Here is a 24,685-nt window from a genome sequence, read left to right as displayed (position 1 = left end):
TCCTTAAAATGTCTTTCCATTGCTACTATGCTCTTAATTATAAGCGCCACCCATCTATAATCATTAGAAACACCTCTTGTATATAGTGTGCTTTTCCTTTTCACATTTAGACTATAAGCTCCTCATGGGCAGGAACAAAATTTAAGCCACCAGTAAGTTGCCACCCACCACGTTTGAGACACAAGGAAAACATTAGTAAGATTAAAAGTATGAAATTCTCTTTATTCTCCAATAGTCTCCTCTTATTTTTTCACACATCACCACTGAATGGTAGTATGAATACTTCTGTATCACAGAGACTAAAGTTTCCCTAACAATAGCTTTAATCTTAAAAGCCTTGAGATAATTTAAATGAGGAAAGAGTAACAATGAAAGGTCTTAAGCAAAGGCCAAGATGACAGATCTCTAGTTACAAGGAAGTAATCAATAATTGGCCTTTTATAATCGAAATATTACAAGTAAATATTTTCTCTTAACAGCAAACTTTGATTTCTATTAAAATAACTCTTTCTAGGGCAGCCCTGGTGGTGCAGCAGTTTAGCGCCACATGCAGCCCGGGGTGTGATCCTGGAGACTGGGGATCCAGTCCCATTCGGGCTCCCTGCATGGGGCCTGCTTCTCCCTCTGCCTGTGTCTCTACCTCTCTCTCTCTCTCTCTCTCTCTCTCTGTGTCTCTATGAATGAATAAATAAAATCTTAAAAACAAATAACTCTAAAATTAAATCTATACAGTATGCTACTTGCTATCTTACTATTTTTACAACTTTACTACAACATAATTAATCTAAAATAAACCACACATTTAATATAAAATGATGAGTTTGACATGTTTACTAGTGAAGCCATTCACCTCCTATGGATTTCCTCACACTCCACTGTAATCCATCCTTTCCTCCCACTTTACTGCTAGGCAACTAATGATCCGCTTTCTAAATTTTCCAGGATTTTATATAAATGGGATCACATGGTGTATCTTCATTTTTGTCTAGGTCTTTTCACTCAGCATAATTGTTTTGAGATTTATCCATTCTGATGCACAGTATCAATAGCTCATTCTTCTTTACTGAGTGGAATATATTCCACTGTATGACTATATCACAATTTACGCATTCACTTATTATTTGAAATGTGGGTTGTTCCCACTTTTGGGTTATTACAAATAAAGCTGCTAGAATATTTGTGTGTAATTCTTTGTGTGGCCCTATGAAAACATGCTTATGTTGGATAAATACCCAGGAATGGAATGCCTACGTAGTACGGCAGATGTATATTTATTTTCTAAAGAAACCACCGAATTGTTTTCAAACGTCATTGTATCATTTTACATGCCCCAAAGCCATACAAAGGTTTCAGTTCTTCTATATCCTTGCCAATACTTAGTATGTTAATCTTTTTAATGTCAGCCATTTTAATGAGTGTGTAATGGTATATCATTGAGGTTTTAATCTGCATTTCCCTCATGACTAGTGGTGTTAAAATATTTTTTATGTGCTTCCTTGCCAACTGTATATATCTTCTTTAGTAAAGTGCGATCCAGACCTTTTGCACATTTAAAAACACTGGGCTGTCTTTTTATTAATGAATTGTAACATTCTTCATTATTCTAGATATAAACATTTTGTTGGATATAGGTTTCATGTGTTATAATATTTTCTCCTAGTCTTTTGCTGTTGTTTCTAAGATTTTATTTATTTATTCACGAGAGACACAGAGAGAGAGAGAGGCAGAGACATAGGCAAAGGGAGAAGCAGGTTCCTCCTTGATCGAGTCCCACATCGGGCTTGAGTGGAATCCAGGACTCCAGGATCACGCCCTAAGCCTAAGGCATACACTTAACTGCTGAGCCACCCAGACTTCTCTGAAACTGTCTTTTGAAGAGCAAAACTTCTCAATTCTGTTGACCTTGAGCAACATGGGTTTGAACTGTGAAGGTCCATTTACATGTGAATTTTTTTCAATAAATACAGGACAGTACTGGGGTGTGCCTGAGTGGCTCAGTCAGTTAAGTGTCTGACCCTTGATTTCAGCTCAGGTCATGATCTCAGGGTTGTGAAACGGAGCCTGCTTGGATTGAACATGAAGCCTGCCTAAGATTCTCTCCCTTCCTCTCCCTCTACCCTAATCCCCTCAAATTATAGTACAATACAGCAGATGTATTTTTTTCTTCCTTACCATTTTCTTAATAAGATTTTCTTTTCTCTATTGTAAGAATACAGTATTATAAGATATACAACATACAAAATACATGTTAACTGACTATTTGCTATCAGTCAATAGTAAGCTATTAGCAGTTAAGGCTTTGGGGAATCAAAGTAACATTAGTTTTTGACTGTGTGTTGTTTAAAAGTCAAGTATATAGTTATTTTTTCCCCCTTTATGCCTTTTCTCTGTCCCATGTAAAAAAAAGTTTGACAAATCAACAAACCTAAAGGGAACCAATGGAATGGGAAAAGATACTTGCAAATGACCTATCAGATAAAGGGCTAGTATTCAAAATCTATAAAGAACTTACCAAACTCCACACCGCAAAAATAAAAAATCCAATTGTAATATGGGCAGAAGACATGAACAGGCATTTCTCAAAAGAAGACATACAAATGACTAACAGATAATATGAAAAATGCTCAATATCACTTATCATCAGGGAAATATAAATCAAAATCACAAGGAGATACCGCCATACACACTGGTCAAAATGCCTAAAATTAATTACTCAGGAAAAAATAGATGTTGGCGAGGATGTGGTGCATCCTCTCTGCAAACTGGTGCAGCCATTCTGGAAAACAGTATGGGGGTTCCTCAAAAAGTTAAAAATAGAACTACTCTATGACCCAGCAATTGTGCTAGTCGGTATTTATCCAAAGGATAAAAATATAGTGATCCAAAGGGACATATGCACTCCAGTATTTATAGCAACAACGTCCACATTAGGTGAAATATGGAAAAAGCCCATATGTCCATTGACAGATGAATGGATAAAGAAGATATGATATACACACACACTAAAATATTTTTTTTAATTAATTTTTTTTTTATTTATTTATGATAGTCACAGAGAGAGAGAGAGAGGCAGAGACACAGGCAGAGGGAGAAGCAGGCTCCATGCACCGGGAGCCCGATGTGGGATTCGATCCCGGGTCTCCAGGATCGCGCCCTGGGCCAAAGGCAGGCGCCAAACCGCTGCGCCACCCAGGGATCCCACACACTAAAATATTAATCAGCCATCAAAAAGGATGAATCTTGTCATTTGCAATGAGGATGGAACTAGAGGTTATTATGCTAAGTGAAATAACTTAGTCAAAGACAAATGCCCTATGATTTCTCTCATATGTGGAATTTAAGAAACAAAACAGATGAACACAGGGGAAGGGAAGGAAAAATAAAATAAGATAAAAAGAGAGGGAGACAAACCATAAGAGACTCTTAACTACAGGGAACAAACTGAGGGTTGTTGGAAGGGAAGGTGGGTGGGGGGATGAAATAAATGGATGATAGGCATTAAGGATGTAATAAGTACTATATTCAAGCGATGACTTATCAAATTCTACCCCTGACACTAATACTACACTACATGTTAACTAACTTGAATTTAAATAAAATCTTGAAAGGAAAAAAAAAAAGATAAACAGTGTCTGACAAAACCAAAGTCACTAAAATTTTGTTTTCTTCTAGAATTTTTTTTTAATAGAATCATTTACATCTTTTTTTTTTTAAGATTTTATTTATTTATTTATTCATGACAGACAGAGAGAAAGAGAGGGGGCAGAGACACAAGCAAAGGGAGAAGCAGGCTCCATGCAGGGAGCCTGACGTGGGACTTGATCCTGGGTCTCCAGGATCCGGCCCAGGGTTGAAGGTGGTGCTAAACCACTGAAGCCACCTGGGCTGCCCTCTTCTAGAATTTTAAAATATTTTTTTCTCTTACACTTAGGTCTATGATTCACTTCTAGTTAACTTTGTATATGGTGTGAGGTAAGGGTCAAGGTTCATTTTTTTGATACATGGCTATTCAATTGTTCTAGCATCATTTGATGAAAGGATTATCCTTTCCCCTAATTAACTGTCCTGGAACCTTTGTCAAAAAATTGACTAACTATATATATATATATATATATATATATATATATGATTATAAGAAGTTCAGTCTGGTATTGGCATAGGTAGACATAGATAGGGAACAGAGTAAAAAGTCCAGAAATAGACTCATATATATATATATACGTCTACCTATGCCAATACCAGACTGAACTTATTATAATACCTTTACAATAAACTTTGAAATCAGTAGAGCGGAGCCAGTAAATCCCCCAACTTTGGCTACTCTATGACCTTTGCATTAAATAAATTTTTTATTTATTTTAAAAAGAGAGAGAGAGAGAGTGCGTGCATGCCCATGAGTGGGTGGATCAGAGGGAGAGGGAGAAACTTAGGCAGACTCCATACCAAGTGCAGATCTCACAACCCTGAGATCATGACCTGAATCGAAACCAAGAGTTGGATACTCAACTGACTAAGCATCCCAGGTGCCCTGATCTTTGTATTTTCATACAAATTATGAAAACAGCTTATTAACTTCTACCTCCTTAAAAAAAGCCTAAAGAATTCTGATTGGGATTAAAATGAATCTTGAGGCAATTTGGGAAGACCCACCATCTAAAAAATATTTAGTTTTCAATCAATGAATTCAATATATCTCTCCATTTACTTAGGGTTTTATTTTGGTTTTTGTTTGTTTGTTTTGACTGAAGACTCTACATTTAAGAAAGTAGTCATTTCACAAAGGAAATTCAGGAAAGCCATGTTAACTAGAGCTTAGAGTTGGGGATCAAATAGCTATGAAGAAAATACTTTCTTAAAAATTGTTTAGGGATTATTTATTTTTTATTGAGATATAACTGACATATAACATTGTGTAAGTTTAAGGTGTACAATGTGTTGATACATTTATATAACACAATACGATTACCACCATTGGTCTTAGCTAACACCTCCATCATATCATGTAATTATCATTTCATTTTGTAGTGAGAAACACCTTTGTACATATGCTTTTTCATATTGGGACTATAAGGTCCTCAAGTGCAACAACCAGTTTTAAGCCACAGTAAGATACCACCCACCATGTTTCAGTCACAAGGAAAACACTGGTAAAAGTATGAACATTTGAAAGTGCTCATTTTAGTTGTTTCTACTGTAATTTTCTTTCTTATTTTTTTATTTAAAGATTTTATTTAGGACACCTGGTGGCTCAGCGGTTGAGCGGCTGCCTTTGGCTCAGGAGTGATCCTGGAGTTCAGGATTGGGTCTCACATCGGGATTTTATTTATTCATGAGAGACACAGAAAGAGAGAGGCAGAGACACAGGCATTGGGAGAAGCAGGCTCCATGCAGGGAGCCCGGTGAGACTCGATCCTGGGACTGCAGGATCATGCCCTGAGCCAAAGGCAGGTGCTTAATCGCTGGGCCACCCAGGCATCCCTCTACTGTAATTTTCGACTAAAATTAGTGAAAACTTTCCTACATTCTAAATTTAATGTTCAGAGAAGGTATGTCCAAGAAACTGTTTTCCCATGTTCTATTATTTTAAATGTAAAGCACAAGGGACAGTCACTGCAAATAATGGTCCCTAGAGAGATTAAAAAAAAAATCAACATTAGGATGACACTAATATAAAGCCTTAGAAATAAGCTGAGGAACACCTGGGTGGCTCAGTGATTGAGCATGTGCCTTTGGCTTAGGTTGTGATCCCAGAGTCCTGGGATCAAGTCTCACATCAGGCTCCCCAGAGGGAGCCTGCCTTTCCCTCTGCCTATGTGTCTGCCTCTCTCATGAATAAATAAATAAAATCTTAAAAAAAAAAAAAAAGCTTAAAAGTATTAATGTGATATCTAGTAAACAATACTAAAAATGTTTCAGGACTTTAAGTGGAAATACACTTGATTAATAGATGTATTGCATGAACTTGTAATGAACATTTAGTCATGAAAAAGAGAAAAAATATTTTTCTGAGTTCTGTACACATATTTATTTCTACTGTAAAGTATTTAAAAAATTTGGATTAAAAAATTAATTTGGATAATTATTTTTTTTATTTGGATAATATTTGACAGTGATTCACCCTCCAAATAAATCAGATTACTGATTAGTCAATAATTAGTAATAAATAATTACTAAACGATTTCTCATGATAATAGTAATGATGATTATAACAATTTCCAACAAAGCTTAATATCTGTATTTTAAAAACCAAAAGAAACAGTCTTAGGATTTTCAAAATTTTGTAATTTAAGAAACCAATAACTTACATTTAGACAAACATGTAAGATGAGCACTTTAACAATTATCACATAAACAGCTATCCACAGCCTCCTTCATCATTATTGCAAAAAAGCTTTAAATTAGTCTTTTTACCTTTTATTTCCAATAAGCATAATGACCATGTTGGAATTGGAATGCTGGCGGGCATCTTCTAACCAGGTTGTCAAGTGGTTGAATGTATCTCTCCTAAATAGAAAAGAAAATTTGATCACTATTTCCAGTGTGTTCCCCTAGCAGTGTACAACGAACAGTATACATTCCATTAAAGGTAACTATTTTCAGCCATATCCACTTATGTAATGAGAAACAGCTCTCAAGTACAGTATCTGGAAATAAAGTGTAACCTCACTTTGGAAAATTCCAGTGTATAAATAATATTACCAAATTGATTAACCTGGAGGTGCTTATTTATAGAAGAAAATAATTTAGTTGCAGATTTCTGCAGTAAATTTAAATTTAATTAGAGACACACAAGTTTTAAAGTCAAACACCCAGGGCATAAAGGCAAAACCATACTTTTATAACTGGCAATCAATGTTTATTTAGAGAAAGTCTCTGCATTGACCAAACAAACGGATACATTTCCAAGTTCTCACCTTGTAATATCATACACTAGTAAAGCCCCTGCTGCACCTCTGTAATATGACCTTGTGATGGAACGAAAGGACTCTTGCCCTGCCTGTGAGGAAAGAAAAGGTTGAGAATTTTCTTTAATAAACTGTTCTCTACACATTTTCTTTTTATTCATATAGAATGTGGGGAGGTAGGGAATGAGCATGTAAAGGAAAAGAAAACTTCACCAGTCTTAGGAAAAAGTCACAAAATACCACTATTGCTCAAGTCAACCAGACACACACGTACCCCCGCCCCCCCCACACACACACCCCAGACCTCTAAACCTTTTTTGGCAATCCCTGACAACCCAATTTACTGAATGGCTTCACAATACATGAATCATTATTAGAACACAGAATGGACTCCTAGCAACTAAGCTCTGAAGACAAATTTGAAAGGAAGCAAATAACCCAGAGCCTCACATTTGAATTCAATAACCCACTCCCTGGGGCAGCTGTTGACACTAGAATAAATAAAGTCCATTGTAAATAAATGATGAATGACATCTTTACGCCCACCATCTGCTGGTGTAAAGGTTGTTGGAAGGCCAAGGATGCAGATTTTATCAGTTATATCATAAACTGCAGTGAGCTTTCAACAGTCATCAGATGGAATTCTTTGAGCAATCATTTTATTATGAAAAACAGAAAATGGTTCTGAATTTAATTTATATAATTTTTTTCTCCACACTTAATCAATTTCCTCTGTATGTGATATATAATGCTTGTCAAACAGCAACAGGATGTAGAAGTCATCTTTATATCCACTTGTGAAAACAGACTTCAGAGATTATGCAAAATTAGTTCATTTTTCTCTCTTACTGGTGCACTAATATTCTGGTTTTTAAGAAGGCTGGTGAGGGATATACATACGGCCTCTGAGTTTTAAAAATGAGAAAAATGAAAAGTATTATCAGAAATACTTGTGCATTTTTGATCACTTCTATAGCTTCTGAGGAAAAAAAAACTATCTAAATTATATAAACACCAAGCCAGTTTTCACAATTTCTGTATTCAAAATCTACTAACTTGAACAATATTCTTGTTTGTATGCTGAGTTTTGATCTTTCAGTGTAACTATACTAAACCTCAGAATTCACACAGACAGCTTAAGTTTTGCCTTGTTCTAACACTCCACACTACAATTCCTTGTACTTCTTGGCCCTCACAATATATATATATGGGCCCTCCCTCCCATGCTCTCCACTCTGAGTGCCTAGCACTGGGTCTGGCACACAGCAAACATGCAGAGAAAGCCTTTAGAATGAAAGAATGAATCCTAATGTCTTAATCGAGTGCACAAAACGGTCATTACTCCATCCCACTGAAATAAGTAGACATCAGTAAATCCTAACATGCTAAAAGATTCAGTAAAAATAACTTCTATGTGGAAACTAAAGATTAGGCCTTCTCTCGGTAACTTGCAAGCAATTCTAGCACTTTGAATGTCTTTGGCCAAACTGAATCCTGAGAAAGCCATCACACAAAAGAACTGTACAAATAGCTGATTAATTTCATATAGTTCGAGGTTAAAACATTAGATAATACTAGTTGGAAACATGAAATTCATTAAAATTACTTTTATATAATTTATTGAGATGTATCTTTCCAAAAAAGTTCTTTTAATAAACCAAAATATAAGCATAATGGGAATTTTTAAAACTGCTTAGCACAGGAAAACTAAGGACTATATATATTTAAAGATTTTATTTATTTATTCATGAGAGACACAGAGAAAGGCAGAGACATAGGCAGAGGGAGGAGAAGCAGGCCTCCATACAGGAGCCTGAAGTGGGATTCAATCCAGCAACTCCGGAGGCAAAGGCAGATGCTCAGCCACTAGGCCACCCAGGCGTCCCCAGGACTATATTTTTGAGAGATTTCTTTCACTTTCACTGTGAATTATATATATCAAGGAAGGAGTCTTGGTAATAATATAAAAAAGATATATATATATATTAGTTAAAAATCAGGTTTAGAGCTCTAAATATTGAGAAAAGGCAAAAGTTCTTTAGAACAATCTTGCAGGGACTTTCTGTGGTAGGAGTTAAAATGAATATACCATTAAGAGGAACACCACTATATGATTTAAAACTTCAGGGTTAATAGCTCAGATAAACAGTAAAAGGGAAAACAAATTTTTACAAAGGAAAAAAAAAACCCACATGCCTGTACACCATTCTCACTCCCTTTGTATTGTTTTACCAAGAACAACATGTTATAATATGGAAATACTGTTTTTAATGCATCGCTTTATACTGAATCCATTCAATCAAGTTTTGCCTACCATTACAATTAAAGACTCAAGCAAATAAAAACCCAAACATTCCAAGTGAGGTCTATGAACATAACCATGCATCTTAAAACCTATGCTTACTTTAAAGATCAGTATTTAGTATTTAGAATAGTTTCCAAATTCTTGAGATGTCACTGGTAAAGACATCTCACTCATTGGCCTAGTCTCTGTTAATGGGATTCATAGCCTTAAAATAAATCTTGCCCAATTAAGTTTTTTACTATGACTTCTTTATACACAAACTGTCCAACAACTGCATAAAAAGCTAGTCCAATGTTAATTATCTTGATCACATTAAAGCAATCTACTTTTTAAAAAAACACCTTAATATAAACATGGCCAAATGATGGTTAACCTGTAATGTTTTACATGAAAAAGAATGTCAACTTAGGAAGTATAGATGTTATCTTTGATCATCTTCAATACAAAATGTTGGCTTAAGGAGTTTTAGAAGCTTGAAACTGAACAGTATAGAGAATTACCTGCGGTAAGAGATTTCTAATAGTGGCTGAGGGTATTAAAGCAAAACACATTTAATGAAAGGAAAATGACTAGCTAAGTGAACAGCACCAGAGAAACCTGGTTAGGAGAGACCAGAGTGGACCATAAGCTTATCAGTTCATAATATAACTGTTCAAGTTCTGCAAAAAATCAGCAAGATACCCAGAGTGCAAAATGTAAAAGACAGCAAGTCAGCCTTGCCAGATAATGGAACATGTTTGTTCTCAGTGATGCTTTGTATTTGAACAATCAAGTCATAAAACCTCTGTGAGAAAAGAAGCTTTATAGACCTCTGTTTTCCATGTGGGGACTGCTAAATCAAATAAATTTGGTTCTTTAGCCCATCATTTGCTTATTTGTTTATTTTAAAATTAAGTACAATATACCCCTAACATGGAAATCGAACTCATGACCCCAAGATCAAGAGCTGCATGCTCTACTGACTGAGGCAATCAGTCACCCCTAGCCCATACCTTTAAAAGTGACTTCCAATCGCCAGATGAAGATACCCTGACTTGACTTCCCTACGTGCCTAAGTCTTTCTGTTGCCAATAGTTTTTGTGATAACCACGCTGGGAATTTAATTCCTCTTTCTCTTCTGTTACCTCCATAACATACAACTTTACACACAGTAAGCTACTGCTCAAACATTTCTAAATACCCTGGTTTTAAGTCTTAAAGCTTTTGAGAATCTGATCTCTATTTGTTTCTCTAGAATTTTATCTTCTTATTCAAGAAAAGTCTTGTTCTTATAGTCAGTTTTTTTTTCCTGCTGATATCCTGACCATATTCAGAATATTCTTGCTTTTGTGCCTATGTAACTTTGCCTGAAGAACTATTTTCCTCCAGCTACCCAATTTCCCTTCCCTTTGAGGACCTGTCCAAACCTCCAGATTCTCTCACAAAGCTAGGAAGCTTGTCTACCATAGCCCATAGTTATCCATTTCTCCTCACACACCCAAGAGCACTTCCATGTGATCATATGGTTCTAGTATTATTGATTATATAAAAGGTACATACTCTGCTCAAATGCTGGTTTGTTTCCACCTTAGTTCTCTTTGAGGGATAGCCTAACTCGGAATACTGAAGTATATACAAGTATGCACTCACATTATGTTATCTTGACTAATCTCAAAAGACCAATAAAGTTAGAAAATTCAGATCTGTGAGAATCAATATTACAGTAATACCTCTACTTTCATTGTTAGTCATTTATCTAACAGTTCCCGCTATATAAAACTCAGTAAAGAACCAAAAAGAAGAAAAGGATTACTAAGTAGCCAAAAAAGTTGTCCAGTGTCCAAAAATGAAATCTCAGGTACTTACTAAAGATTCAACTTAAAAATCTCAACCTGTGATCAAGGAACTACCATCAAGAAAAAAAACAGATTCTGAAATCTACATGCATGAACAAGACTTCTGTTTTGGATGACAGTAACATCAATAAAAATCAGAGTGATTTTTAAGGCTGTCTCAGTGTCCACAGCAAGGACACTGAAAAAGTCAATCTGGACTATTTAAGTCTAGGCTTTTTAAGGGAGTCTCCTAGAGAAATGAAAGTAGATCATCTTGAGAAGAGATACAGGGTTGTAAATATCTAGAAAGAAGAGGGATGTTAAATTCCTTAAGAAATTAAGACTATTTACTTTGAAAAAGAGAGGATTTCAGATTCTTTTAATGCTGCCATATAGGAGAAACTGGAGACCACAGGTGGGAGGTAAATATTAGAGTAGAATGAAATGTCTAACATAGCTTCCTGGCCTTGTAGTTATTCAAGAGAAGGTTAATGAACAGCTGCCATAGAAGGCAAAAGCCTCTCTACTCCTGGGGTTGTGGGGATGAGAGCAGAGAGGAATGGAGGCAGAACTGTTTCCTGGTACTTGGTTTCAGCCCCTTTCTTTGCTCCCACTGAATTGGAGGGTCATCCATCATTATACCACCCCACTGATAAATAAAAACACTCATTTGGGTAAGAAGTTGGTTATAAGAATGGACACATTTTACAAAGAACCAAAAAAATGCCTGTGATTTGCTGAAAAGGTACTTTCAGCATGTAGGCTGCATGTGAGTGTTTTTTACGTAGTTCCAATATCTTCCTTGGGGGAAAAATATTTGTGAATTTAAAACCTCTCGAGGGAAGTTGAGCAGAAACATGGACTTAAAACACCCATACTATAAATTTGGGAGGAAGAGAATAAAATTTATTTGGATCAACTGGGAAGGCAAAAAGCAAAAAGAGGAGTAAGAATAAAAAAAGGAAGGTAAAGGCTGGATGAGGGTCTAAGACTGAGAATGGACTTCTTCTTACACTTCCCTTTCCATCAGTCAAGGAATAAGAAGTGGCAGCAAACTGTTTTCTTGACTCATCCTGACAGAGACTAAAAATACCACATATTTGACTTCTGACAAAAGAAAAAAAGTTACACAGGGCCAAAGGAAAGTGCTTTCAGGGCGGTTGTGACACACTGTCATCACTGCTTGCAGCAAGGCCTCTAGGGAGTATCTGTTGGCAACTATACTTACTATTTTCAAAACAAGCAAAGATGCTGGATGGTAGATATGGAAATTTTTAAAGGAAATTTCCTTATTTTTATTTTTTTGTGAATGGAAATGGATATACAATGAATGACAAACATCCTAAGACACTGGGTCTTGGGGGAAAAAAAAATTTCTTTAAGGCTGATGAAACAAATAATAATAATATTTGGCAAATTTTTTCCTGAAGGACTCTAGGATGGTTTTGTAAATGGCCTGGGGCAGGAGAGACATGATCCTTGCTACTAAAAATGTAGTTTCCTAACTAAATGTATCAATACGTTGAAAAACATTAATGAGGGTAGCCCGGGTGGCTCAGAGGTTTAGTGCCGCCTTCAGCCCAGGGCATGATCCTGGAGACCCAGGATCAAGTCCCATGTCAGGCTCCCTGCATGGAGCCCGCTTCTCCCTCTGCCTGTGTCTGTCTCTCTCTCTCTGTGTCTCTCATGAATAAATAAATAAAATCTTAAAACAGACCAAAAAAAAAAAAAACATTAATGATATGGGAAACCAAGTGTGGAACCAAACTGTATGTGTGTCAGATAACGTCTATTAAAGAGTTTTGGAAGTTATGTGAAATAAGAAAACCTATGACAATTAGAGAAGAACCTCTAAGGCAGAGACTCAAAAAGCAAATTTCAAAAGTAATAAATTAACAGAGTTTTTTGAACATTCTTTACAATCTGAAATGGGCTATTTATTGGTCCTAGCACCCTCCATGTGGAAGCCCTGGAATTCTTGGGAATCATGATGTCTTTGAAGATACCAGTCTCTCTCTTTTAGAGACAGAAGAAAGAAGACTCCTCCTCTACCTTACTAGAGGAAGGATGAACAAGGTTTTGTGGTTTTTTTCCTATTTCCCTTTCATACTGGTCCAAAATAAGTAATTACTACAGATTTCTTCTGAAGCATCACTGCAGTGTAAAATAATCAACTCATAAGTTAAGAAAAAAAAAAGGGCAGGACTAATTAACCTACAAAAGAAACAATTGGGGAATTAATGACTTGTTCAAGTTTTAAAAACTGGAGGGGATTAAGAGAACACCTTAAGGATAGAAGAACAAGTGATAAACTAAGACTACAATGAAGTGGTTTGTGCCTCTGATGTCACAATATTTTCAGTACAATATCAGTCTTCCCTTTGGAACTACGTACTTTAGTTAATGGGGTCTCTTGGACATATCCAATGATCCTACAAGCTGCTTAGAATGAGATGCTTTACTTATTCGTTCAATGAAATTTACCACTTAACCAGTCAGCAATCTATGAATATAAGACACAATGTTAAGCACAATACAATGGTCGTTTCCCTCATGATTTCTGAGGAAGGTAAACAAACAAGTAAAATAACAGGATCAGAGCTATAACAGAAATATAAAATACTATGGGGAGAATGAGCTATCCCATGGGTATCAGAAAGGTTCCACAACAGCTGACATCTGGGCTGGTCTTAAATGGGAAAAGGGGGTAAAGTATTTTAAGCAAAGCAAGTATTCATGCAGTACAAGGTATGAAAAATGTGTTTATCAGAGAATAGCAAGTAGTCTCGTTCACACTACACTGTGCTGCATGAGTTTATTAGCTAAGTTATTAGCAGAATTTATGCAAAACAGTTCTGAAAAAGGAGACTCTTCAAATATAGAAGTAAAAAATACTTCATTTTGGCTGGAGAGCATTTATTTTAAATCTCTAGAAAGGGACTTTGCATATTTCGTTTTTCTCTTTTCCATGCAGTTTTGAAATCATGTTGCCTGGGAGAAAATAAATCAAAAAAGTTATGAGACACTACAGGCTCAGGGTGGGGGAACCCTAAGAAACAGTAAAAGCGTAAATCTTCCCTTAAAAAGAAGAGGTAAGATACCACGAGAACCTAGAGTCCAATGTATAACTCTGGGACAGAGCAAGATAGAGATTTAGGGTTTTCCATTTCAGGGACAATTACGTGATAATATAGGAGCAGTCAGGATTGTAGTGCTCATGACAGCCTGCAGCAACTTGCTTGGTCTTGGGAATCCAGTCTGTGAGACTGAATATTCTCCAAGGTTCCTTCCTTCAATAACTATTATAGGTGACAGGTAAGACTCAAGACTGAGTGACAAGAGAAAAAAGAAAAAAACAGGGGTATATAATGATAAAATTCCCCATATTTTATATTTCATTTACTAGTTTAGAAAATATGCTTTTTGTCATAACAGCTGACCTTTTGATCTTTCTCAATTGGGATTCTGTGAAGAATTAAGTCCTAATTGACCTACGGCAGTAGTTCTCAAAATGTGATCTCCGACTCTTCCAGGGTCCATGAAGTCCTCCATTTCCCAACTACCTATTTCTGTGAGGTTGTATTTTCTTCATACACTCCAACTAAATAACACACATAAGACTCAGTGAAGAAGCAGATATGGGAATCCAAGCTGTTTTCTATTAAGCAGATAGTGAAGAGACTTTTCAAAATGTAACAAATCGACACTCTTCTCACTAGAAAAATAAAGTTTTGTTTTGGGAAAACATAGTCAATTTCCATAAAAACTGCTTTGTTTAGCCTAACATATAATGAATTTATTATATTTTTTAAAAGATTTTATGAATTTGAAAGAGAACATGTGCATGAGTAGGGGAGAGGGGCAGAAGGAGAAGGGGGGAAACAAACACCCCACTGTGCAGGGAGCCCCATGAAGGACTCGATCCCAGGATCCTGGCCGTAGGCAGACACTTAACTGACTGAGCCACCCAGATGCCCTTATTACGCTTATTTTTAAATGACTTAGTAATTGGATATTTAATAAGTTTCTCAGTTTGGAGGCACCTGGATGGTTCAATTGGTTAAGTATCCCACTCTTGGATTAGGTTCAGGTCATGATCTCAGGATCATGAGATGGAGCCCCATGGTGGACTCTGCAGTGGACAGGGAGCCTGCTTTAGATTCTCTCTCCCTCTTCCTCTGCTCCTCCTCCTGCCTCTCTTTCTCATCTCTTTAAAAAAAAAAAAGTTTCTCAGTTTTGATTTCTAATATGGTATAGCTATAAGCCACATAAACAAAAGCTATAAGCCACATAAACAAAAGCTCTTTGGGGTCCTCACTAATTTTTAAAAGTATAAAGAAAGGGATTCTGAGACCAAAAAATTTGAGAACCACTACTTCAAAGCATCTACCATATGTAATAAAGTAACTCCCCTTTTATGTATTTAAGTTGGGAGAACAGAGAAAACAGTCACTCAAATCCGGTGCGGTGGTCAAAATGACAAACTGTTATTAAACACTATACAGCATGGCATGGAATAGGTATTCAATGAATCTAAGTGAGAAGGAAAGTGGCTTCAAGTGGTTGGGACTACATCAAACTTTAAAAAAATTTTTTTTAAAGATTTATTTATTTATTTGGCAGAGAAAGAGATATAGAACACAAGTAGGGAGAGCAGCAGGTGAAGGGAGAGGGAGAAGCAGGCTTCCCATGGAGCAGAGAGCCCTATGTGGGGCTTGATCCTGGGATCCTGTGAGCATAGGCCAAAGGCAGACATTTAACCAAATGAGCAACCCAGGGGCTCCTCAAGCTTTTATTTTTAAATCAAACTTTTAAAATTAATAAACTTTCAGATCAAGTGACTCAATGGTGTTTACTTTCATATTTTATCTTGTATGTGTACTTTAGATATGCTATTTTCTTAAAAACACAGTTTAGCACATTTCCATTTAGACGAATAGCCTGAGCATTTGTTCAGATATGTTTCACTAACAACCAACACCTGCGGTCTACCTGGTGAAAACACTGCGAAAGAAAACCTAATCTTTTCTGGCACCACATTTCATCTCATGGCTGTAAGGGTATTTGTATCCAACAAACCGTAATAGGCATAGAATGACATTAAAACAAAACAAAACATATACTGCACTTTCATAAAACAACTTTATTGAGGGCATACAGTGTATTCATTATACTCACCGTATCCCATATCTGAAGTTTTATCTGTTTCCCATCAATAGTTATCATTCGAGCACCAAACTCTACACCTAAACAGACAAAAAAATGATTTGTTACACAAACAAGAGGAACTGTATTTCACATTTAAGGATCTATTTCCAGGACATACTACACCAGATGATACACAGATGAACTTTAACAAATATAGCTCTTACCACTAGACAACATATATATAATCTAAGGCAGAGGTACTAAAAGGCATAAGCTGAAGACACAAAATATTAAGATATTCAAGTCTAGTATAGTTAAAAAACAAACTGTGGTCTTCCTGTTTCACAGGCTTAATAATATAAAAACAACTAGAAATGAGATAATAAAATACCTTAAAAACTATTAATATGATATTTTAAAAATCACTGAAAGGGGCAAATGTACTTTGAAATCATAGTTTTGGTTCCCAGCGTGGATTATCAATTAGAAAAGAAATCTCCAAATCTACCCACTAGAGAGATAACCATTGTTCAAACATACTTCCAGACATTACTCCATAGGTAGCATATTCTGTGTAGAAACACAGAAGTACCAATTTACATAAATGGAAGCATATAAATGTTGTTCTGCAATTTGCTTTTCAGTCAGTAACATAAACATTATTCTACATCACAAATCTCATTACAAACCAATAAATATATAAAACGATGCCATTATTTCTGATGGCTGCATAATTAGCCAACTTTACTTAGTTGGTACTCTATTTCTACAAATTCAGGTCATTCCCAAATTTTCACTGTTAGTTAAAACTGAAATGAACTTTCTGCATACATTTTCAGCTAACGATTATGATTTTAGGCAAATTACAGGAAAAAGAATTGCAGGTCAAAGAGAGTACACTTTACACTTATAAGTTAACTACTTGAGCTTTTTCCCTTCATTTATCATCTTTTTTTGAAAGCACACAGGAAATCATCAAAACAGGAGGAAAAAAAAAGGGGATAATTTCAGAACAGCACACAGCTGTGAAGGAGACTCTGAAAGAAGTCTATCACTTATATTACACCAAGTCATTACTGCTTGGAGTGTGCTCTATCAGTATTTAGATCAGAGTCAGGGTGAAGGGAAGACACACATGGTCCTCAGAAACCAGATGTCACCCTGGCAGCAAAACAGCTTCTAGTTGCCCAGGGAAGGGCATACTGCCCAGTGTCAGAATTCCATTTCAGCATCTCCTATAATTCCCCAACCAGGATCTGGAAGATCAGAAACACAGGTAATTTGTCCTTTCATGATATGTAACCTCAAGGTTTTACTCTACATTTTAAATACTGATTCCATCCTAGGGACATAGTCAATACCAAAAAACTAATGGTATGTTTCTCAGATTCAGAAATAAAGAAAAGCTGGAGACCCAGCAGTCATGATGTACTAGAATGAAAAATGCAAAATTATGCCATATAAAACCATTTTCACATCTACTTATGTATTCATTACAAATACATATAAATATATACATACATATATATTCACATGTATTCTGCGCCACCAGGTAGGAAAAACACAAAACAACCACCCACCAGCTTACCATTAATGACATGGAACCAGTAATTAAATATTATACAAATGTTCTTTGAAGTGTCAGTATTTAAAAGGGATGTACTAATGTACAAAATTCTAGATAGCTAAATATTTCACTAAGTGGGAGCCTTTCATGACTCTATTACTTCTAGCCACAAATCAGAGACAGAAATCCTGTTTTTTCTTTCATTGTCATGGGTGGGCTTTTAACCACAATCCAAAAATGCTGCACTGTTCACTGGGATTAAAGATTTCTTCAACTGGATGCGTAATGTCAAATTTGACAAAAAACCACTAAAAACTAGAAAAAGACCCTTGGACTGATACCAAGGCTAGACAGGCAAGGCAAGCAAGGGCAAGCAGATGCCTCTTCTAAGAAACTGTCATCTTGTGCAGAGAGGGACACAGATACGAAGAGGGACCTGTATGCATTCTATTCTGTCCCAGCAGATAAAAGGCTCAGAACAGCTCTGCTGTTTCAGGACAGCTCCTGCTTCCTGGAGCCTCAGAATGCTTCATTCCTGCCTACTCCCAAGTCCAAGGCTTCCCTCTTCTGCAGGTTCTATATAAAACTCCAAGTATGTATCTTTCCTTTGGTTAGCCTAGCCACATTTGCATTTGGTACATTTATCTCTTTATTCAAAGTAATAAAGGTTTTTTGAAATGAAACAAAAACAGAATCTAATTTCAGCTCTAGAACCATAACTCTTTCTAATTTAGTTACTTGTAACTGGGCTCAATGCAGGTTTTACCTTTGTAGACTATGTGGCAAAAGAAAACATTGAAACCTAAATGTCCTGTGAGGCTGGGTAACACAAAAAACCTAAAAACCTTTTTCTCCTGCATTATTAAAAAATTTTAATCTTTTGCAACTTAAGTATGTATGTATGCTTGAGAATCCCATTTAGAACGACTTCCCTATCTTTTTTTCAAGGGATAAACCATCATCTCCTATGCCCTTGAGGCTCTCTTCCCAGATATATTTTCAATTAACAGCCAATTTGGCTGCCAGAGAAATTGTCTGTGGAGCCAAATATAAGAAGGCCTCATTTACCTGACATTGTTAGGGAGCAAAGCTGATTTTTTCAGATATGTTATTCACTTGCAACCTTCCAGAACAAAATACTCTGAATGCAAATACATACACTTTTTAACTCTCTCTAGATCATTATCATCCTTATACAGTAAGAACCTGAAACCTTGCAGAACAACCATTTGTTGAGCATTTAATGATCAATACCTACTAACTGTGGGACCATGGGCAAATTGTTAAATCTCTTCTGTGTCATAGTTTTCTTATCTGTAAAATGGTATCAATGACATCCATTCTCTTAAGACTTTTTTTCAAGATTAAAAGGGTTATTACATACAAAATACAAGAGTGCTTGGTGTACAGGAAGTACTCAGTATGTGTGAACTATTTTATCATTCCATACTGTACACCAACATTTCTAAACCACCACTCACATAACTAAAGATGACAGCCTGTTTGAGAAAGGGCCACTCATCAGAGCCTGGTGACTGTGGGGCTGCCAAAGCAGAGAGCAGAGGTAGAGCAGAGGAGAACATTCGGACTTGTTTGGGCACCTAGATGTCATGGAGGCTCACAACAGAGACTTGAGGGAAGAAGGCTTTATTCCCCTAATTCTAGAAATAAGGGGGGAAAACTAAATATTAAAGAGTAATTTCCCCAATTTTCTATGAAAAATGAGTAGTACATGCCATACTTAAAAATACTAAAAGAATTCAAATTATAGAGAAAATGATTATAATGCCCTTGACTTGTAAACTACTCTAGAGATTTTGATCATAAATTACAAAAACAAAACTAAAAGGTACAAATATCAGCTAAGGAAAAAATTATGACTTACAGATAAGATCAGTCTACTCACAGCATGCAAAATAATTAAAAATAATGGTGAAAAAAAACTCCTATCCATAATAGTAACAAAATCTATTAAATATCAAAATAAACTTTAAAAAAGACCTGTATGAAGAAAATTGTAAAACTTTACCAAAAAGCATTTAAAAAGTTGTAAAAATGAAAATACATATGTATATAAATAGATTACCTTAATATACTAAAAATATAAATTGTCTTCGAATTAACCCATAAATTTCATAAAGTTCTCAAACTTTAAAAAAGCCTTACTAAAAATTTTGTGATTTGGCAAACTGAGATTAAATGTCATTTGGAAGAAAAAATTCATGATACTGATCAAGAAAACCTAGAAAAGGAAAATGTCAATCACATATTAAGTATACTACACAGTTACTAAAAATAGCAGTGTGATTAAAAAAAATAGCATGTGATATTTTCTCATGAAATAGAGGAATAAAAACCCCAAAACATAAATGGAAGAGATTGAGAGTACCCAGACTTGCTTACATATGCAGATGTAGCATATGCAAAGGTAATAGTTCAAACAGGAAAGAAAGATGGCTTATTTAATTAATGAGTGGCATGGGGCCACACATTATACACAAAGAAAATTATATACATGGCCATATACCAGATAGGGTACAAATTTATAGTATTCGAAGAATATTTAAAAGAACATTATATAATTTTTGTTTTAGGGAGCCTTCCATAGTAAGGTCTGAAAGCCATGAAGAAAAACATCAATGTATCTGACCAAAAGAACAAAAAACAAACTGGTATTAGAAGAGGCAAAAAGATAAAAACAGATAATCCAAAGAGAAAAGACACACAGTAGTTCTTAAACATGTTAAAAATGCTCAGTCTCACTACAAATTCAGAAATTGCAAAGCAAGATAACCACTTTTCTCTCTCCATTTCACAAAGAGTAAAATTCTAGAATCAGCAATGAAGGGCAAGGATGAGCAGAAACGGGTACTTGGTTTAGTACGCAGGTGGAGGGAGTGCAGATCAGAACAGCTTTGTGTGTTTATGAATACATTTTAAAGTTCTAGAAGGCGACATACACACCTGTGGATGCAGGAGGGCCAAAGGCAAGTCATACAGAGAATATAACTTTCTCTGGATTTTTAACAATGTTTTCAAAATAACCACACCCCATCATTTACATTTTATTATTCAGGTAATATTGACTTTGTGAAATCTAAATCAGATGTTCACAGGTCTCTTAAGCTAACTTCCTAGTTCTTGGCCATGTTATTCTAACTAACTCGAGTTATCTCAGAAAACTGAATCCCAAATAAATGAGGTGTGTTTTTAACTTATTTGTGGGAATGCAGATACAAGAAATGATGCTTCAATTTTACCACCTTTTCCCTCCAATGACTCTTCACAGTCATTTCTTACAGGATGACTAGTGTAAGGACATGGGGGAAATAGTTAGGAAGGTGGTATGAACATATAAATGGTGTTTGTTGAATTGTCCATTAGTAGGTAGTCAAATAAATGTAGTGGGAATTATTGGGCTGTAACTAGAATTATCTCTACACAGTGTAATTAAACAGCATTAAACAAATGTGTGCATCAAGCACTGTACTGTTTAATGTTACTTTATGAAGCTTTCTCCCCACATGGATAGTAATATTAATTTAGAAAACATTTACAGAGTCTTTATATGTGCTAGGCACTGGAGATACAGCACTGAACAAAACACTGTACCTTCATACTGGTGAGAGACAATATTCACTTATAATCGCCTGAATAAAAAATTGAGAAAAAAAAATCCAAGCAAGGGGATGGGTATGAAGGTGTGCAAGTGCATACAGGTACACTTGTGAAGATCTAGGAAGAAAAAAAAAATCAGGAGCTATTTGGATCAAGTTAAGTTTGAGATGCCTAACAGGCATCTAAGAGAAAGGAGATATTGCAGAAGCAGCTGGATATGTACACATGGGGAGGAGAGAGCCTAACTGGAGTAAATTCAAAAAAGAATGAGGGGAGGGGAAAAACCAGAGATAGAAAATATGAACAATTCTTTCTGAAGACATTTGCTTAAAGGAAATAAAAAGATTGGAAGCTGGAACAGATAAATCATGAAAAATGACAACCCCAGGAAAAATGAGTAATGTGTGGGAGGAAAAAAGAAGTGCTGAAGCACTGTTCTTGAGTAGGCCATGGCAAACAACTCTCAGTTCATCTACGGTAGCAGGGAGAAGGCAGAGTTTATGGGCGCAATGCAAGTAGGTGGGCCTGTGCGCTGATGGAAACCTGTGAAAATGCTCTTCTGCTTGCCTCTATTTTGAAATACACATCGAGATTATCACAGAGTGAAGATAGGAGAGGTGGTGCATGCTTAAAGTGCAAGAAGGCATAACAGTTGGGCAGGAAAGTGGAGAATGAATGAACTGGAAATAAAGTGCAATTGTCAAGCAGTTAGAATTCAGTATCTAAGAAATTTTTTTTTAAAAATTTTATTTATTTATTCATGAGTGACCCAGAGAGAGAGGCAGAGACATAGGCAGAGGGAGAAGCAGGCTCCCAGGATCCCAAACTGAGCCAAAGGCAAACACTCAACCACTGAGCCACCCAGGTGCCCTGTGTCTAAGAAATTATGAGATTAGTTAGCATGGTTTTGTGGGGTTTTTTTTCCAAGCAGGACAGAGTAGGTAGTTGGATTTAACCTGTCGGTTAGCCGTGAGACCGTGATGAAGCAAAGGAGGGGAGGAGGACTGAGGGTGCATGCAAGGGTGATTATAACGACATAATTACAGTGGTTAGAGTTAAAACTGGGTAAGGAGGGATATTTCCACCACCTGAGAGGTGAGAGCAGGACAGCAGGATCAGTGGATTATAGGACTGATGGAGCAGATAAATCATTATTGTCAGCAACTTGAGGGTGTGAGCTAGAAGGAGGACAGAACAGTTAAATGGCTAGATGTATGAAACTAAGACGCTGGAGTACCTCCAGACACTGGTAATGACCAGGTTTGACTATGGGAGTGAGGAGCTGAGTTGAGGGGAAGCAAGATCACAGGAGGAGAGGAAGTAAAGCAGTGGAAAGGCTAGGATGTGTGTGGGAGGTGTGCTCACATGCACGCACAAATCAACAATACAAAACATATTCCTAGGTGGGTAATCAATATTTACAAGCCATTGCTCTAATGCAAAATCTGACTCAGTAGACTCTTTAACAAGCTCCCACAGAATACTGATGCTGCTGGTCAGTGGGACAGTGCTTGAACACACCCTCTGAGTAGCAAGGTTCTAGTCTAGACCTTCAGTGTAACTGGACCCAGAAGCCATTTGTAAACTGCTTCTTTGATCCTATTGTTAACAATTCTCACTGAGATAGCAGTCAAAGGGTACGGATTATTTCATAGGCTCATCCTCATCTTTTACTTCCTCTGTTCCACCGTTTAATACTTCCTAATCATGGCCCTACCTCAGCCTTTTCACCTTGCTCTATTCATCAGGCAAAGAAAGTATGCAGCAGAATCAAGGTACTGTCTTACACCTATTTCACCAAACATTCCAATGTTCCTTTAAAACAAATATGTGCTAATAACCTGAAAAATAAATAGTTGTGATGGGTATCGTAAAGTACAGAAGTCAGGGTCCAACCAGAAAAACCAGAAACTATATTTAAATATTTAAAACAGAGAGAATTTAATGTAGGGAGTTAGCTACAGGAAAGAGTGAGCCAAGAAGTTCAAAGCTGGGATGGTAATGAAGCTGAGATATTAGCAGCAGCAGGCAAGTGCTACCATCCCGAAGCTGGGGCGACAAAGAGAGAAAGTGAAGTTAGGAGAGCTTAGGAGTCAGACCATTGGTTGGCCTGTCACCACCAGAGTTGGGGCTAGAGTCTTGGAAGATGTACAGTTAATCCAGGCAGACAGAGAAAAGAGAACACTTGGCATTCTTTTGCTTTCAGCCTCCTACCTCCCAGAGCCACCCACCAGCAAACCCAGGGGGAAGGCAGCTGGTACAGCTGAGTTACAGTTTCAAACAACTTCCTTTGGTCCATCTCCTTCCCTCTCTCTACAAGGATAAGCCTTGCCAATTTCTGACAGCATGCTTAGGCCCATCTATTACCTGTGCCATAACACCTTAGAAATGTATACGAAGCTTCATGAAAAGGGAGACACTTTTGTTTAGTTCCCTATCCTAAAACCAACCATGTGGCTAGTTGTTTCAGGACTGAGGCAGGCCAAAGAGACAGCCCCAAGGTTTAGAGCATCTGGGCAAAGAGCAGATCCTACACAAAATTGAACTCACCAAAGTTAAACTATGAATGAGGACCAGCATGAAACAGTAGTACCTGTTTAATCCTTCATTACTGTATCACTTAAAACTATAAAAATTAGAATCTGAATATTCTCAATGACAGTAGCTACTTGGGAAAAGATTTCAATATATCCACAAAGTATATGTTGCTTGGCCAAAAACTATTAATTCATTTAATCATTTGATTAACAAACTCTCTGATTTGGTATTTTAAAAATACACAGGACATGAGAATCAACTTGCTATTAATGATGATTGAAAGGTATCTATAGTGGGCTAACGGAATTTAAACTTAAAAAAAAAAATAAAGATATCTGTAGAAAATAAGCAGTCACTGGTTGAGACCTGATACACCAAGCTATCAGTGGTGAAATCCAAGTAGATTTCAGTCTAACAGTGACTAGTAACTGTCTCGTTTATTCTCTGCAACATAGGACACTAAAAATGGCTGCTGGCAGTTTTTCCTCAATTGGTAATTATACATAAACCTAAAGCATCTACCATGTGGCCAGGCACTGTTCCAATGTTTCACAGTTATTAACTCATTTATTGCTCACAATAACTTTGTGAGATTGTACCGCTATTATTTTCATTTTACAGATAAACTGAGGCATGGAGTGGTAAAGCAGCTTACCCAGCTAGTTAGTGGCACAGCCTTGATTTGAACTCTGGCAAGGTGGTCCCAAGTCTCTGCTCTTGTCCCTATGCTATATTGTTTGGCAATCATTTATTTAATAATTAAGTACAATCAAAATCCTAAATATTTATG

At 36.4% G+C, this 24,685-nt stretch overlaps 1 protein-coding gene across 4 annotated transcripts in view; it reads right to left on the bottom strand.

Annotated features, from left to right (window-relative positions):
- The window catches only part of RAB2A (RAB2A, member RAS oncogene family), an 89,884-nt gene that overhangs the window by 32,698 nt on the left and 32,501 nt on the right, over positions 1–24,685 (bottom strand). For all 4 annotated transcript variants that reach the window (XM_025477804.3, XM_049103682.1, XM_025477806.3 and 1 more), the window contains exons 3-5: positions 16,203–16,270; positions 6,915–6,997; positions 6,412–6,504 (exon numbers count right to left, since the gene is read on the bottom strand). In XM_025477804.3, the coding sequence (XP_025333589.1) occupies positions 6,412–6,504; positions 6,915–6,997; positions 16,203–16,270 (244 nt within the window). The remainder of the gene's footprint in view (positions 1–6,411; positions 6,505–6,914; positions 6,998–16,202; positions 16,271–24,685) is intronic.

This window comes from Canis lupus, chromosome 29, assembly GCF_003254725.2.
Source record: "Canis lupus dingo isolate Sandy chromosome 29, ASM325472v2, whole genome shotgun sequence".
Taxonomy (NCBI): Eukaryota; Metazoa; Chordata; class Mammalia; order Carnivora; family Canidae; genus Canis; species Canis lupus.
This window is presented reverse-complemented; position numbering and strand designations above follow the sequence as displayed.